General features: G+C 32.8%; 1 protein-coding gene across 33 annotated transcripts in view; it reads left to right on the top strand.

Annotated features, from left to right (window-relative positions):
- The window catches only part of ADGRL3 (adhesion G protein-coupled receptor L3), a 912,058-nt gene that overhangs the window by 331,799 nt on the left and 565,395 nt on the right, over positions 1-14,864 (top strand). For all 33 annotated transcript variants that reach the window (XM_070458356.1, XM_070458372.1, XM_070458374.1 and 30 more), the window contains one exon: positions 14,100-14,318. In XM_070458356.1, the coding sequence (XP_070314457.1) occupies positions 14,264-14,318 (55 nt within the window). In that variant the 5' untranslated portion in view covers positions 14,100-14,263. The remainder of the gene's footprint in view (positions 1-14,099; positions 14,319-14,864) is intronic.

The raw sequence follows: 14,864 nt of genomic DNA, 5'->3' as shown, positions 1-14,864 counted from the left end.
ATTTGTGTAGACATCTTTAGGAGTCATTCAATTTAATTTTTTAAGTGAAAATTCTTGACATTATTATAATTTAAGACGACACTTATTTTTAACATTATAAAATATTCCAGATATATAGAAGGTATACTGAGAGTTAGAAATTGACTATTTGAATGAGAACTCTCCAGTACTCTTGCCTGGAAAATCCCGTGGACTGAGGAGCCTGGTAGGCTACAGTCCATGGGGTCCCAAAGAGTCAGACAGGACTGAGCAACTTCACTTTCACTTTGTTTCATCCATTCATATGCATTCTGTTTTACTGGATTACTTAAATCACAATATTTATTGAATAAAAATGAATATGATAAAAGATTATATATTATTATATTAATATTATATGATGTTTATATAAATTGTGTGTTACATATATATGAATCAATATATTAGTATATTAATGACAGTATAATAAGTTATGTTATAAAATTCTTTAATTATGGGAATCTTAACAGGACCTGGCTTACACTTTTTTTTTTCTCTAAATACATCCTTTATTATTCTGTATTTAAGGACATTAGTGAAACCTGTTTAGGGTTTCCTTTTCTGTTGAGGTACTACCACTAGGAAATTTTCAATTTATTTCTTTTCCTTGACATTTTCTTTCCCAGACTGTCAGTTACTGATTCCCAGATGTAATTGCTTTTTAGTTTTTCCCAATGTTGCTCAGGTCAGCTTCTATAGTGATAGGGCTGGAAATATGATGAATGAAACATAAAGATGATTTCATTCTGGTTTTGTTTAACTCCTGTTGACTATTTTGCCTACTAGTTAAACCCTGAAAGTTGAGGAAATGTTGCTGATGTGAAAATAAATTTCTTTACCCTCAGGAGCAATACCCATAGCTCCATCATATACTTGTTTTATAACTCCTGAAGAATAGATGTTATAATGAGATTATTATTTCTACTAAATTATACATATTATATTATAAAGATTAAATATAGTTTAGATATAATATTCTTCTCCACGAAGGATATACTTTGAGGTACAAGCAGCTGTCTTAAAAGTTGAGTTTTGTGAAATGACATGTCTCATAATTTGGTAGCTACCTGTAAATGCTAAATCATCAAAGTATTAATAGAAAAGTGTATTGATGCATTCAAGTTTTTAATCTCTGTTTGGGTGTTATATTAAACCAGACTATGGCAGCTATTGATTTTAAAACCATTAAGTGTATATTTAAATAAACTCTCAGTCATGTTAAAGTTACAGCATAAATATTGCATCATATGCTACAACCTTAGAAACTCTTCCTTAGCATTAATGGTCCCTGACTCCCTTTGGGTATTTCAGGAATTGATACTCCATAATGGGCCATTAAGGAAGATGTTTAATTTGAGACCTATCCAGGTGCACCCTACTGAGATGAGATAATTTCAAAACCTCTAATTTTCCTCCTGCCTGGTTACTACTGATACACTAACTGCAAGGAATGAAACATAGCAAAGATATCTGTATGACTCTTAAAGGGCACTACATTTCTTTCATAATCTCAAGAACAAGGCATGTAAAATATATAGATATCCTTATGTTAGAAGGTTCTAAAGGAATTATTTTTAGATCTTATCTGTTACACTTTTTAAAAAAAAATCCACTATTTTATAGTAATATCTTTCTTATCAATACTTGTTTAAACTTCTTTTGAAAAGGTACATACTGATTTTTTTTTTAATGTGAATATCAAGGGTTTAAAGTCAAACTGTATATGAAAGAGTTGAATGGGACTGACTAGTCCTGATAACTAAACCACAGTGAAACTCTGATATTAGCATCTAGCTCATAATGAGATTCAGCTTCCCCTGCACTCCACTTGGTTTTGGAAAGTCTTCAAAGAAGCTGTAACTAGATGTGTAATTTTTTTTTTTTCCCTTGTGTGCCTGAAGGAATTGTAATAGAATGAATTTGATATCATTACCTCAGTTCTTTTAGCTTTTCTATTCTAGGGTTTACTTTTAATTAAGTCAGTTATTCAGTGACCATCATTGTTTTCAGAGAAGTAGTGTTAAGACTCCCCACCCTCCCCATTCAGCCTTCTAGCTGGAGATAGAACTGCCATATGACCCAGCAATCCCACTTCTGGGCATACACACCAAGGAAACCAGATCTGAAAGAGACATGTGCACCCCAATGTTCATCGCAGCACTGTTTATAATAGCCAGGACATGGAAGCAACCCAGATGCCCATCAGCAGATGAATGGATGAGGAAGCTGTGGTACATATACACCATGGAATATTACTCAGCCATTAAAAAGAATTCATTTGAATCAGTTCTAATGAGATGGATGAAACTGGAGCCCATTATACAGAGCGAAGTAAGCCAAAAAGATAAAGACCATTACAGTATACTAACACATATATATGGACTTTAGAAAGATGGTAACGATAACCCTATATGCAAAACAGAAAAAGAGACTCAGATGTATAGAACAGACTTGTGGACTCTGGGAGAAGGCGAGGGTGGGATGATTCAAGAGAACAGCATTGAAACATGTGTATTATCTAGGGTGAAACAGATCACCAGCCCAGGTTGGGTGCATGAGACAAGTGCTCGGGCCTGGTGGACTGGGAAGACCCAGAGGGATCGGGTGGAAAGGGAGGTGGGAGGGGGGACTGGGATGGGGAATACATGTAAATCCATGGCTAATTCATTTCAATGTATGACAAAAACTACCGTAATGATGTAAAGTAATTAGCCTCCAACTAATAAAAAAAAAAAATTAAAAAAAATAAACCCATTCTACAGCTTGATATGACTCTAGCATCTAAGTTGACTTTTAAAGTTTATTGTTCCCAGCTATGCAAATAGCTTTTTACCACTGTCAACTTTGTTACTATCTGCATTGGTATGATATTTTAAAACTTTTGCTAGAGAAAAGATAATCATGTTTTTTTATTTCTCCAGCAAACCCTGGAACTTAATAATTTGTAACTCAAACTTATGCTGGACAGAATATATCATGATTATCAATTATGAAGTACCCAGGTGATTTCAGTTACAAAATTGTCAAAAAGAAAGCAACATAAAAAAAAAGAAAGAAAGAAAGCAACATAAGACAATACTAATCTATCCCAATCATGAAGTCAGGGCAGATAGTAAAAATCCAATAAATATTATAAATGTTTGAGGTTCATGACCTAATCACCTCTCAAAGCCCTCACCTGCAAATTCCATCACATTGGTATTTGTATTCAACATGTGACTCCTTGGGGAAGGGGGGCAAACATGCAGTTTATAGTATGTAGGCTATAGAGTCAGTAGTCAAAGGAAGTGATGAGATAGAGTAGGATCTTAAGAATGAAAGTACACACCATGTATCTAGACTATTCAGAAACAAATCTGACCATGTTTATTTTTAGCTTTGTCACCTCAACAAACTCTAACTTCTTGGTCTTGCAATTTCCTCATTTGCCAGTTAGGAATAATAATAGCTCCTTTCTTTGGAGTTGTTACAGAATTAACATTAATGTTTATTTTTAAAATAAATTAAGGGTGTTACAACAGTGCTTGATAGTAAGGAATCAGTAAATGTTCACTGTTATTATGAGGAGGACTTTTATTTTGCCTCATGCTCTAGATTTTGGAATAGATTCACCTTCTCCTGTCAGAAGTGGAATTACTTACTTTGAAATAGAAACCTGATGAATCTGCATGTATTAAATATAGCTTGCTTGACTTTGTTAATTTCTACTTTCCTTGGAAATAGAAATCAGTCCTTGAATATTATCATAAATGACATATTATGAAACAGTTGTTGATTTTTTGAATATCCTTTTAAATAATGGCTGTGTTCATCAGGCTTATTTTTCACAGCTAATATTGATGATAAAAGTTTGAGATTTTATTGATGACAAAAGTTTTCAATTGTAAAGACCAGAGTATCTATTTTACAAATCATATATGTGGAAAGAGTGTGAGATCTAATTTTAAGTTTTACTTATCTCATTTCAAACAGCATTATTTCTCAAACTGGTTGCATTAATGCTCTTATTTATACTTAGGTTAATTTCAAACTCACTGATTTTATTTCCTATTGAACATATAAATGGAGGCAAATATCTTATCCAAAGCCTATTGGAAATAACCAGATGCTTTGTGGAATCTCAGGGAAAAGGTTAACTCAAGGACACGTTGCAAGGAAATGATCCTTAGTAAAACATCAATCTATTTCATGGCTAAATGATATGCTGCCCTAAAGCTAAAAATAGCAGTGTTCATTAAATCCAAATTTGTTCCTAAACATTAATAGACACTTGTTAGATCATAACATTATCTGAAAGACAATTAGATGGGACTTTTACTCTAGAGGACTTTCTTATAAAAGTTACCTTTCTGGATTACCTGTTTCCTTACATAACATCAAATTATGTTTGAAATATAATTATAAGGCAATATGTGTTTTACTTAAGCAGTAAAAAATACTTTGTTAGTGTTTCAGACAGTGGGTAGAGATTTAGCATTTCATTGCTTGAAAAGTGTGGTGGGTAAATAAAAAAAATTAATTGAATACAAATGGGTCTTTTTTCTCATCACTTTGGAATCTGTGGGACGATAGTAGGGAAGGAATGAGGAAAGAATAAAGACTTCAGGAAAGTTCTAGTGGACATATAGTTTTACTTTTGGACTATTCTCTCTAACTCTAATTTTTGTTTCTCTATATTCTCAACTATCTTCTATTTTTTATTTTTCATCCTGATTTATTCTTTTTCTTTCCACGCTTACAAAATATATAACTTTGATATTCTGTAGTATGGGAAATCATTGTCTTGACTTTCTCCAAGTAATCTATACTTTAAATCAAAGTTCTACACTTGGAGGTCACCGTGAACTCCCAAAGTACAAACTCTGGTTAGTATTATTACTAATACCACTAGCCTAATTTTTCTTTCCTCTCCATTTTTTTCTCGGTATGCCAGGACCAATTTAATCTTCTAAAAGTGTTGTGTTTATATTATACTTTCTGATTCTATCCCAGTTCTCACACAACCAACCATCCATTCCTATTGAATATTCTTCTGTCCCAGTCACCACCAAATGTAATCTCATTTACCATTTATAATCCTACTTTTGAATATAAAACCCTTCATTAAATGAAAACAAGGATTTTTCTCACATATTGAATGCCTGCTCTTGCCAGGTATCTTTATAGGTCATGTAAGTGTATAACTTTTATTTAAGCCTTCTAACCATCTGGTGGAATAAGTATTAATTTTAAATGTGAACATTAGAGTATAGAAAAATTAAGTCATCTGCCTGTGGTCATACAGCTCACAGCTTGAAGAGAGAGAACTTTAAAACTTTCTCACTCCAAAGCTTGTATTATGCCTTCTATTTATGCTGATTCTGACGGCTCTGTTTAATACTTGATAATAGGAAGTTTTTTTAAAAAAAAATGTGCAGAAATAAGGGGCTAAGATGGAGAAGGAAATGGCAACCCACTCCAGTGTTCTTGCCTGGAGAATCCCAGGGATGGGGGAGCCTGGTGGGCTGCTGTCTATGGGGTCACACAGAGTCAGACATGACTGAAGCAACTTACTAGCATCAGTAAGGGACTAAGAAAATTATGGCCGCATGTGGTTCTAAGTCAATGCAAACATATACCTAGTGTATGTGAAATTTCTTCCAGGTTGTATTTGTCTTCAATGTGTTATAAAATATACATCTGAGATAAGTAGCAGAGTTAAACACGCAGCCTGTTATTTGGTAGTAATACACTTCCAGGTGCACACCACTGCCATTGTATGTGAAAGTGTAATTTTCTGAAATCAGTGTTTGATCTCAGATAGCATAACAGCTGCTTAGAGATGTTATGCAAGTTTAGAACCCTGACAAATGTATCACATTATGAAAATGCAAAGTCTCATATTTTTGTGTGGTGTCATGTTAGGTGCTATCTAAATACTAGTTAGTTTATTAATTTGATGGTTCACTTAATACTTCTATTTCATTTAATATCTTAACTCAGTCTCTTTATATCAAACCAAAGATGATTCACATAAATTACTTTCAGAGCAAAATGCTCAAGTGTTTAAGAGTAATTTAGAAGATTTAAAATTTTTTAAAATATATTTTGTATAAATATTTGACTTTCCTGGTTGCTCCGATAATAATCTGCCTGCAATGTTAGAGACCCAGGTTCAATCCCTGGGTTGGAACGATCCCCTGGAGAAGGGAATGGTTACCCACTGCAGTATTCTTGGGGCTTTCCTGGTAACTCAGGAGGCAAAGAAACTGCCTGCAGTTCAGGAGACCTAGTTTTGATCCCTCCCTCCGTCAGAAAGATATCTTGGAGAAAGGAAGGGCTACCCACTCACTACAATATTCTTGCCTGGAGAATTCCATGAATTGACTAATACTTGCACTGTAAATATATACGCTCAATTTTGAAAGAAAAATGTTTGCAGTGATTTTTATTTATGAAAATTGTTCTTTTAAAATAAAAAAATTAAAATTTCAAAATTCATAGTTGGAAACTAAGTAAATTGAATTCAGATTCTTTGTATAGCTTTCACAACCTTTTCTCTTCTACCCAAATGCTTCTCTGTATGATGTTCCCTTGCTCCTTACTTACTCAGTAGTTAGAGTTCTATAGTATGCTGTTTTTTATCTGCTCTTAACTTTCTCCATAACAACTCATAACCTAGAATAATCCTTCTCCAACCACTGTTTAGTCAAATTTTATCTACTCATGCTCTAGCACAAGTATCCTTGCAAACTTAAAAATTCCATGGTCTACTCAAATGCACCCTCATTTGAGAAGTTATATATAATAATTCTCTTGGCAAGCAGCAAGAAAACTTTAAAGAAAAAGTACTTTTTTAAAGTTTTAGATGTTGTAAATTATAGCTAACATTTAAAAAAAATATGTATTTTACTCAGTCTGACCTTTAAAACTTATTTTGCTTCTACCCAGTCATCATTGACACCAGACATTTAAACATTTTATAGGATGGTGATGGGAGGAAGTTGTGTAATAGTCATCTAATTTTTCTTTTTACTGCTCTACTTTTTTTCCCTAAGAGTTAATTATAAGTTGGAGCATCCATTCACAGCAGAATGAGTCTTCCATGTAGAACCATGTTGGAAAGACATGTTTGTGAGAATAGATACCATCTATTGTTTTGTAGGACATGGATTATGGAGCACTGACCTGTATGTGCTTATGATTGTGTAATATTAATAAATCATGGAAATATTGCCATATTAAATTTGAATAATTAGCACTTAAACTCCTTATCTAAGCATCTATGTATAATTAAATACTCTATTTGAAATATATTTTCCAGCCTTGTTAAATGAATATTTCTGAGAAACACTTGATCCTTTTTGGTTAATATGGATAAACATTTTTTGAAAATGTATCACTTTCATTAAGTTACCATGTATCAGTTTTATATTGCTAAGAAGTTAATATGTTAATAAAAATAATTGCAAATCATTCAAATTTCAAAATTTGTTTAATAACCCTGAAAGAATATAGATTACATTACAAAAATATTTATAAACATTTCTAAAGTAGAGTTTTGGGGTTTTTTTTGAGAAAATAGCTACAGTTTATCTATTTGGAATGAGGCAATGTTGCTGAATGGGAAACTGTTGTTTTATAATTAGCAATGGTGTTATAGGACTATGTACATATCAGATATTAAAACAGTGCCACAAGGCATTTTAAACATTCGGCATGTGCCAAACATGTAAAAAAATCAAGCTCTAAAAATACTTAAATGGCAAAACATGTAAATATATAAAATGAAATGTGGATTAATATAAATTTGTAAAGTAGATATGGAATACAATTTGTAGTTAGCAGAATTTGTAATAAGTGGATATTTAACTGGTAGGAGGATATAAAAATACTATAAAGAAGATATTATAGTGTCTTTGGTAAGTTATTATGAGGGAAAAAGTACAGTAATGACATGCAATTTAATTTGGAAAAGATTGAGTTTAAGTTATTTTATAGATACATGGTTAAGAATAGCTGAAGTAGAAGCAGCAATTCCAAGATGAATGGCATTTACAGGCTAATACTAATCTTTATTTAGAGTGTAGAAAGAAAGCAAATATAAACTTTCAAATATGATTTGAGAAGGATATATGAAAAAATTAAATTGAGAAAAAATTATGCCATCAAAATTTAAGGTACCAGTTTCCTCAAAGTAAATCCATGTCCTAAGTTCAGAAGAACTTTTATTTCAGGAGTAACAAAAAAAATTAGTTTTAGCATATAATTATGCTAGATATGAATTAAGTTTAATCTGAATTAAACAAGGAATTTTATTAAATTCTAATCTGAACAAATAAGGAATTTTCCATGTGGTTTTTGAGGGAAGAATTTACTTATATAAAGCATTTGTAGAATGTTTTCCATATTGTGAATTTTTTTAATATTTAGTTGAACATAAGTCAAATCACAGTTTCCTAATTATAATCTTAAATATTAATGATATAAATTAGAACACTTTCATCAACCTCAATTTTTCCTTTCTAATATTATTAAGTGTAGTGAAGCTATATAGTTTTGTTGGAGGACAGATAACCTAATCAAGATAAATATATTTCTTCCAAGTTTTTGAGAGCTTCTCTGGCGGCTCAGACAGTTACGAATCTGCCTGCATTGCGGGAGACCCAGGTTTAATCCCTGGGTTGGGAAGATCCCCTGGAGACAGAAATGGCAACCCACTCCATTATTCTTGCCTGGAGAATTCCATGAACAGAGGAGCTTGATGGGCTACAGTCCATGGGGTTGCACAGAGTCCTTCATGACTGAGCGACTTTCACTCACTCTAGATTTTTTTCATACAATAACAGGCAAAACTGTGTGCTGTCTTCTGATAATCTTCGATATAAGTTAGAAACTATCTTTCAATAGTAATTTTTAAAGCAACTTAATTTTTAAAGTAATTTAATGGTGGCTCAGACGGTAAAGCATCTGTCTACAATGTGGGAGACCTGGGTTTGATCCCTGGGTTGGGAAGATCCCCTGGAGATGGAAATGGCAACCCACTCCGTTATTCTTGCCTGGAGAATTCCATGAACAGAGGGGCTTGATGGGCTACAGTCCATGGGATTGCAAAGAGTCCTTCCTGACTGAGCGACTTTCACTCACTCCAGATTTTTTTCATACCATAACAGGCAAAACTGTGTGCTGTCTTCTGATAATCTTCGATATAAGTTAGAAACTATCTTTCAGTAGTAATTTTTAAAGCAACTTGTTTTTAAAGTAACTTAATATGTTATATTACTGGAAATTAATATCCTAAGTAACACAGTGTATTTCAAACAAGAAGAACATACTGAAAATTCTTTTAAAAAAATAAAATCTTACATTGTTTTAGTATCCTTTATTCATCCCTAGCTTTCTTAAGGACAGTGTGCATCTTTCTCAAGGAGACTGTGTATGATTTTCCTAAATATGTAAATGAGAGGTGTGAGAGTCAAGCAGATGGTCTGTTCCTCAGTTTTGAAGAAATTAAGGAAACAAAGGAATCAGTGAATGACAGACAAGTCCTGGTAGACACGCATGATGACATGACATCTCTACATCATGCAGTGTGTGCGTTAAGTTGCTTCAGTCTGACTCTGTGGACACTATTGACCATAGCCGCCCAGACTTCTCTGTCCATGGGGATTCTCCAGGTAAGAATGCTGGAGTGGGCTGTGCTACCCTCCTCCAGGGGATCTTCCCAACCCAGGGATTGAAACTGCGTCTCCTGTCTCCTGCATTTGCATGTGGGTTCTTTACCAGTAGTGCCACCTGGGAAGCCCCAGAAATTTATGGTATTGCTAATCTTCTCAACAAAATACAGGTGTATATTTTTCTCTTATGCAGTTGAAGAAACTGAAATTCAGAGAGCTTTGTAAACTTGCCTAGCACCAGAGTGTTCAGTCAGCATGTTTTTAAGTCCTTTGCTGTTTCTTTCAAAAGACAATCTGGCAAATTGTGTGTGTAGTTGCACATGTTTCTAGAATATCTCACTTAACACATATCACATTTTGCACAGCACTTTAAATTATTGGTGAGTATACCTTCTGGCATCCATATTTAACTGAAAGTTGTTTTAAAATGGTGATATTTTAGACTTTCAGCCACATTCTCCTTATTTGACCCATAGTATTAACATAGAGCTTTGTACATGGAAAAGTTTAAAGAAATTCTTTAGAGTTGGAAATATATGTTGAACTTGACTTGTCAAATTCTTTTGATTATTAGTAAATTTTTTTGAGCAATCATTTTGTTCAAATGTGATTTAATGGATCTTATGTCGTTTCTTGGTTTTTCTTCTTTATGTGTTTTTTGAAGAGCTGTGTTTCCAAAATGATTTGAGTAAAAATCCACTTTATATGAAAAGTGATTGGTTTGGCTAACAAAAATATGTAATTGGAAAAAAAAAATCATTCCAAAAAGTTTTCTTTTTTTTAATGTTAGTATTGAAAGTGTAATGGCTTATTTTTCTGTAGATTATTAACACTCTGGTCTGGAACATTATCTATTAAAATTTCAATTTGATTATTTGTACCTCCAAATTAGCATATTATTGCGGGACTGTGAGTGAAAGGTCCATGGATGGTGAGACTAGAGTGTGAAAACATGTCACTGTCCTCAAATAATAGCTTCCATTCATCTAAATTCCTTTCCTTACCTCTGTTTACACACAGGTATTTACATAGTAAACAGTAAATGGATACACTATAATCTTGAAAACAAATGTTTATGCATAAATCAAGTTCAAAGTAATCTTAGTAGACATGGTTTTATGCCCTGCCACGATATCCTAAAATAAGTCATTATTATAGATAATCACTTTCTTATACTTTCTATCATTTTCTCCTGTTCCTTCATCAAGTTGAAAATACATGGAATAAACTGTTGGTTTTCACTAAAACTAGACTTAATTTACTTCATATTTCTGATACTCATATTTCACTATGGAAATAATTTTTTGATTCTTTCAAAGAGTTTCCTTTTTAAGCATGTCTATCTTCTTTCTCTTTGTCCCTCCAGACCTACTTCATATATCCATGCTGTTCCTTTGTTCTCTACTCAGCACAATTGGGTAATATGTTTAAGCAAAGCCTAAGTCTTTCCTTGAAAACTTGCTATATTTTGTCTATCCCTTTTCACAAGTAACACCCCTGATTATGCTCAAAAGTAAGTAAGTGTTAGTCGCTCAGTCGTGCCCGACTCTTTGGGACCCCATGGACTGCAGCCCACCAGACTCCTCTTGTCCATAAGATTTTCCAGGCAAGGATACTGGAGTGGGTTGCCATTTCCTTCTCCAGGGGATCTTCCCAACCCAGGGATTGAACCCAGGTTTCCTGCACTGCAGGCAGATTCTTTACCAACTGAGCTACAAGGGAAGCCCCATACATCTTGTTTATTTCTACCATAGAGAGAAGAAAGAGCACTGATATTGGAGGCAGACACTCAGTTTGAAATTCTTCTCAGTAACATGTCTGATTTTCCTTCTCTGTAGACATGAGACAATATTATCTGCATGATAGATCTGTATGGATAATTTAATCATATAATTGTGTAATACCTAGAAAAGTATTCATATGATAAGAACTAAAAATATTAATTCTTCTCTTTATATTGAGACTTCATTTATTATGATGCTCCTGTTACAGGAGAAGTTGTGGGAACAATTTTTCTACGTTAGTTGCATTTTCAGTAGTATCCACCATGGTAGATATTTGGTATATATTTGTTAAATAGTGAATAAATAACTCACCTAGATGAGTTGCTATTAAAATAGTACTGTGTATATTTATCTTCTACATATATGTGTGTATGCGTGTGTTTGTGTGTATTTGTCTGTGTACACATACATGTCTCTCGATGCTACAGTTGAGAGGGGAAGAAAAGGTAATTGAATGTTGGGGGGGATTGTTTACTTGTTAATGTGTCAGTCAATTTACATATCCTTATTTAAGTATCCATAATCACATGCATGTAAAAGAAGTCTATTTTAAATTAGTACCTGCTTTCAAATTTATTTTCAGAAAGTTATATACTTGTGACACAACAATTAAATATAAGTTCTAAATGTTTTCTTACAAGTCAAAGTGTTGATAAGAAAAACAAGCAAAATGTTGCACAGAAATCCTTTTCACATTATTTATCTCAACCTCATTTTGTTTTGTCAGTGTTTTCTCTGTTTGCAAAAGTAAAATGTTGTGAGAGTGTTTATTATGAGCTTAGTTTTTCTATCATGTCTGTGAGTTTAGAAAGAAAATTATTATATCTGTTGTTTCCAGATTTAGTTTATTCCAAGCCTATCTGTATAATAGTGGCTCAGTAAATATTTTTGCTTGAATTTTCAAATGATCTTGCTTCTTACACAACCACAATAAAAAGTATAAGTAGGATAAAATTGAAAATTCATGAGATGTATAAGAATTGTTAAGATATACAGCACTTTCATACTTATTGTTCTGAACAATACATATTTTTATGTATTGCATATAATATATGACAAATTTTAACCTATTTAATGTTCATGTAACCATATGAATTAAGTAACATTGCTTCCCCACCATTAACAGACAGGAAACCATGGAACTGAATGCTTAAATGACTTATCCAATGTCTTAGTACTAGTAGAGTTGTGTGTATGTTAGTTGCTCAGTCATGTCTGACTCTTTACAACCACATGGACTGTAGCCCACCAGGCTCCTCTGTTCATGGAATTCTCCAGGCAAGAATACTGGAGTGGGTTGCCATTCCCTTCTCTAGAGGGTCATCCCAACCCAAGGATTGAACCTGGGTCTCCTGAATTGCAGGCAGATTCTTTACTGTCTGAGGCACCAGGGAAGCCTACTAGTAGAGCTAATAATTCAAATTAGATGGTCTTGCTTCAGAAGCTGTGCTCTTAACTACATACTGTGAATAGTAGTGCCAGAAATTCAGATAAATCTGTGTGATTTTGCCTTATAATGAATGCAAACACTTCAGAAATATTTTCCAACGTGTTTTGATAGAATGAAGGTTATTATAGTCCTCAGTAAACTATCTCTACTTTGAATATTTCTTTCCAGAAAAAAAAAGTTTAGATTTATACTCAAAATGTGAAATATATTTCACACTATTTCACAATAGTGAAATATATACTGTCAATAGTTGCCTGAATAGAGGGAAAGAGAGAGGAAAGAAAAGGAAGACCCAGTTAGCACTTGGTTGATCAGTTTTAAAGATGCTCACTGTGAAAAACAACATCTTCAAAATTGAGGTCATGTACCTTCAATACTTTTACTTTCTAAGATATATATGTGCAAACTTTAAAGAGAGGGCAGCTGTATCAGTTTGGTTCAGTAAAATAACTTTATAATGCTTAAAATTTTTAGTGTCTTCTATATGTATTTAACACTTTTAAGCAAAATTCCTTATTTTGAGTTGTAGGATCCTGGAAGATAGGTTGCATGTTTTATTCAATATTTTGCCCTATTTTCTTAGCACAGTACTTTGTAATTTAGTGGACACTCAGTAAACTTCTGTTAAATGAATTGATTATGATTGGGCATAATTAATTAATATAAATTATACTCACAAATTACAAAAATAACTAGAAAAGTAATATAGTTTAAATGTAGAATAATTTCTAAAGTATTCTCAGGGTCTGGAATGAAAGCAAGACTCATACATTTAGCTGTTTTGTTTACACATATGGTAATCATAATGAATGATTTTTTTTAACTTTTCTATTATTAGTAAAAATTATATTTGTGGATAATATTTACTCTGTGTAAACACCAAATGTATTTAAACCTATTGATGAATTATACAAATTAATTGTTATACTAATGAGTACAGTTTATTTATATTAATTTGTCCAGTGAGACTGAATTACTTGTTTCAGTAAGTTTGGGGGTTGGGAAATAAACACTGTGGTAATACATAAGTTAATAATGTCTTTTAGGTTACTTACTTATTTTTATATATGATGTGTGTATTCATTACAATGATGAAGGGAGGAGGTATACAGATGTTCTTGTCAACAAGGAAACTTTCAGGGAAGTGATAAAACCTATATTTGATAACATTTTTTTTTTTCTTGTTTGCAGGAGTCTGAATTGGGTATTGGTGTTTCTGTTTTGAAGAATATTTCTTTTTGAGCTGTTTTGTTTTTAATCATCCATCTTGGGATACAGAAAAAGAATCAGAAAGACACTTATTTTAAGTTTAGAGCACTCACTTCCGAGGCACCCTCACTGCCGAGCTCACGACCATGTGGCCATCACAGCTACTAGTCTTCATGATGCTCTTAGCACCGATAATTCATGGTAAGACTTTTAATTCTATTTTTCTGTGACACTTAATGCTGTCTCAGTAATTTACATTAGATCCTTTCTTTTAAATTTTTGTGCTATGATTTTGCAGTTTTTGTCTACCATGTAATAATAACTGTAAGTAATGGTAATTTAAGCTGCAATAAATAGAATGTTTAGTTTTATTTCTTAAAATACCATTTAAAATGTGTATCTAACCAAGCTATTTTTTTTTAAATTTCATGTTTTATTATTTTTATCACCCTTAGGGAGTATCATTTGAATTATTAACTATCATTTATTATGAATTTAATTGACCTATTTTGCTAAGTAAAATCGCTTTTAATATAGTAAATGTCCTTTTGAAAGAAAATACTCCCAAACTCTGCTTTCCTGAACCCAGTTATTATTTATTTCTGAGTGTTTAGTACCCTGCTCAATCCTTAACACACAAAATTAAATTGAAACCTCTCATTAAGACAGAATTGGGATATCCCTTTTAGTGAGAAAAGAGACAAAAAGCATTATCAAAAGAGTACCAACATAAGCAAAAATGTATTT

This window comes from Odocoileus virginianus, chromosome 29, assembly GCF_023699985.2.
Source record: "Odocoileus virginianus isolate 20LAN1187 ecotype Illinois chromosome 29, Ovbor_1.2, whole genome shotgun sequence".
Classification (NCBI taxonomy): domain Eukaryota; kingdom Metazoa; phylum Chordata; class Mammalia; order Artiodactyla; family Cervidae; genus Odocoileus; species Odocoileus virginianus.
The sequence above is the reverse complement of the archived record's forward strand: the minus strand, read 5'-3'. Positions and strand labels throughout refer to the sequence as shown.